Raw genomic sequence first — 3,117 nt, 5'->3', positions numbered from 1 at the left:
GAAAGAGTTTGAAGAACAGGCCAATAGCTTGACCATCGGCGGGATCCCGGAAGAGCTTCTCTGCTTATCTCCTCTTCACCTCCCATCGCCTTTTCTTAACGAGAACGTCTCGGCGGCGATTGATCCATATGGGTCGAACGCGAATCTGATCGACGCTGGAACTGCAGCCATTCTTCAAATACCCACGAGTTCTTGGGGTGATCATGCGATCGAGGGATCGAACAACCCGACTGAGAGAGACCTCGAGGAATTGTCCGTTCGAGAACGAGGAGACGTCGTCGGAGTCGAAAGGACTGAGGATGCTTCTGGATCGATGATTGCTCTAGTTGTTCCGGACCCGGCTCCTGTCGCGTCCAACCTCGTGGTGAACGAAGAACTGTCGACTCCAACACTCGGAGTTAACGACGCGACTCTGACTCTTCCTCCGGGAGAAGGTGGAGCGGGATCGAATCTCGTGGATCTGCTCGAACTCTCCGATTCTTCAGCTGAGGAAGACGGCGGGGAGAAGTCCGGAGGGGAGAAGCCTGATGAACAGGTTCGTGAGAGCAAACCACAACGAACCGAGGGGAATTTTGGGGGGTCTTCGAGCAAGGAGCAAGGCAATGTCGACGAAGTTGAGAACCCGTCTGATCCGATAACAGATGGGACTGGCAGTGCCTCTGATCAGTTTGGAGCTCGAGTCGTCGGAGAAGACTTTGATCGCGCTGAAGACTGACTTTATGTGTTGTTGTTGTTTCTTTTAGCTTTCTGTTTTTAGCCCTGCGAGGCATTTGTTGTTGTCACTTCGAACTTCTGATAAATTCTATGTTGGTCGTTTTCAGACTTAAAATTTTTAGCCAAAGCTTGCTTTAGTCGTGAAACGAGGTTTCCTGGACTTGGAAATGCCAATGGATTTTCAATGAGTCGCTGAATTTCGTTTCGGACTTTAGATTCTAACGATTTTGTCTCGGCGATCCGTCAGTATATCGAGGTAAACCGAAGGGTCGATCATTCGGTTTACCGAATCTCGATTATTTATGCCGTCAGTTCGAGTCATCGAAAAGTTTAAATTTTCGACTTCGAAGAAAATCGTTTGTTTTTTGAGCGACAGCGGTTCTCAATCGGTCTCAAAGTGATCCTAGAATATTGGGTTGGCCAAACCTGAATTCGAAGGATCATAAGACGGTTGAAAGCCATTGTCTCTATCGTATTGGCTGGGACCGTGATACGACCGGAAGTCCCCCGAGCATGTGTCTGATCAGGACATGTTCGTTAGTGGGTGCGAGTGCTAGTACGTTAGTCCGAGAGACAAGGTCGTGGTCGTGCGTAAGCATCGCCAAAACGATTTACGCTCCCTCTCGTTGAGAGAATTTGTTTTGATTTTTTGGTTATAGCTGGACCGGTTAAGGCTGCCTACGTACCTCCGGAGGAGGATCAAGCCATTCGTAGTTCCGTTTTGGTGAGCAAAAGTGACAGTGGATGCGCATTCACTCGTTTTTTTTTTTTTTTTGCGAGTGAAAGTGACTGGTTTTCATTCACTCGTTTGTTTTGAGGTTTGATCGAGCAAAACTTGCAGTTGCTCGGTCGTTAGATACGTTATCAAGAGTAGTATCTTCGGAGATGCATGGAGTTCCATACTCTGGGAACAGGTTTGCCAGTTGACATTTCGAGTCGGTAGACTCCTGGTTTAATGACTTGGGCGATCTTGTACGGTCCTTCCTAGTTAGTTCCAAGCTTGCCTGCGTTCAGCTCCTTAGTGTTTTCGAACACTTTGCAGAGTACGATATCACCCAGTTCGAGAGGTCAAGACTTGACCTTCTTGTTGTAGTAGCTCTCGATCTGATGCTGAAAGTTTTGGATGCGGAGCAAGGCTTGGTCGCGTCGTTCTTCGATAGCGTCCAAAGCATCTAGCAGCATGTTGCTGTTAAGCTCGACGTTCTGCGGCATTTTTGACCGACGTAGACTGGTTACGTTCACTTCGGCGGGGGCCATAGCTTCGACTCCGTGGGCTATTGAGAAAGGAGTTGATTTTGTTGCTCCTCGAGGAGTCGTTCTATGCGACCAGAGAACACCATCGATTTCATCGGCCCAGCATCCTTTTTTCAAGTCGAGGCGTTTCTTTAACCCGTCGATTATGATCTTGTTGTATGCTTTGCAATCCGCGTTCATCTTTGGCCAGTAAAAGCCGAGGCTTTTGACTTTTAGAGCGAGTGCTCGACCTCCCGAGTGATTTCCTGCAGCTCCTTCATGCGTTTCGGCCATGACAAGATGTGTTTTTTCGCCATTGATGCATTTCAAGAGTACTTTAGTTGCGGTCCATCAATGGAGCTCTCCATCCAAGACGACGAAGTGGGCGCTCCGTGTCTTGAGTCGTCTCGTAATCCATTTCTCGGAAGGTAGCTTTCCATCAACCAGATAGTTGATGAATTCTGTCCTCCAGTCGGCAGCTTCAGTTTGTTCCGCTGCGGGGTCTTCGTCCATGGGGATGGCTTCGGTTATGGGTGCTACGACGGTCACTTCGCTAGGCGATAGTTCGATGCTTGGTTTGTCTATCTTGTGGATGGGAATGGTCCGTTTCACCTGATTGCGCAGCCTGCTACCCAAGTCAGCGAGGGCGTCGGCGCATACGTTCTCTCCTCTGGGGACTTTGGTTAGTTCGAAGAATTCGAAGTCTTTAGCGAGTGTTTGAACGACTTTAAGGTACGCGTCCATTCGTTCATTGCGAGCATCGTAGTCGAAGCTAAACTGGCTGGTAACGAGTTGTGACTCGCAGTATGCACTGAGGCATTTTGCTTTGACTGCCTTAGCGAGTCATAGTCCTGCGATCAACGACTCGTATACTGCTTCATTGTTTGAAGCGGTGAAGCCGAAACTGAATGAATGTCTAATTAGCTCGCCTGTTGGGGACTACAGTTGGACTCTTGCTCCTGATCCTTTGTTTGTGGATGATCCGTCGACGTGGAGTATCCAATTTTGACTTGGAAGGATTAGGTCTTGCTCCAACTCTGGCGCGAGCTCGATCAGGAAGTCAGCAAGGACTTGGTATTTTGCTGTTGTTCGACTTTTGAACACAATGTTGTGCTCGCTGAGCTCGATAGCCCACTTCGATAATCGTCCGGACTGGTTAGTGTTCTGCAT

General features: G+C 48.7%; 1 protein-coding gene across 1 annotated transcript; it reads right to left on the bottom strand.

Annotated features, from left to right (window-relative positions):
* Positions 1 to 1,782: 1,782 nt before the first annotated feature.
* LOC111206133 lies at positions 1,783 to 2,241 on the bottom strand. Its single transcript, XM_022702492.1, has one exon. The coding sequence runs from the start codon at positions 2,239 to 2,241 to the stop codon at positions 1,783 to 1,785; it is 459 nt and encodes a 152-aa protein (XP_022558213.1).
* Between the last annotated feature and the right edge of the window lie 876 nt (positions 2,242 to 3,117).

This window comes from Brassica napus, chromosome C8 (genome assembly GCF_020379485.1).
Source record: "Brassica napus cultivar Da-Ae chromosome C8, Da-Ae, whole genome shotgun sequence".
In the NCBI taxonomy this organism is placed as follows: domain Eukaryota; kingdom Viridiplantae; phylum Streptophyta; class Magnoliopsida; order Brassicales; family Brassicaceae; genus Brassica; species Brassica napus.
This window is presented reverse-complemented; position numbering and strand designations above follow the sequence as displayed.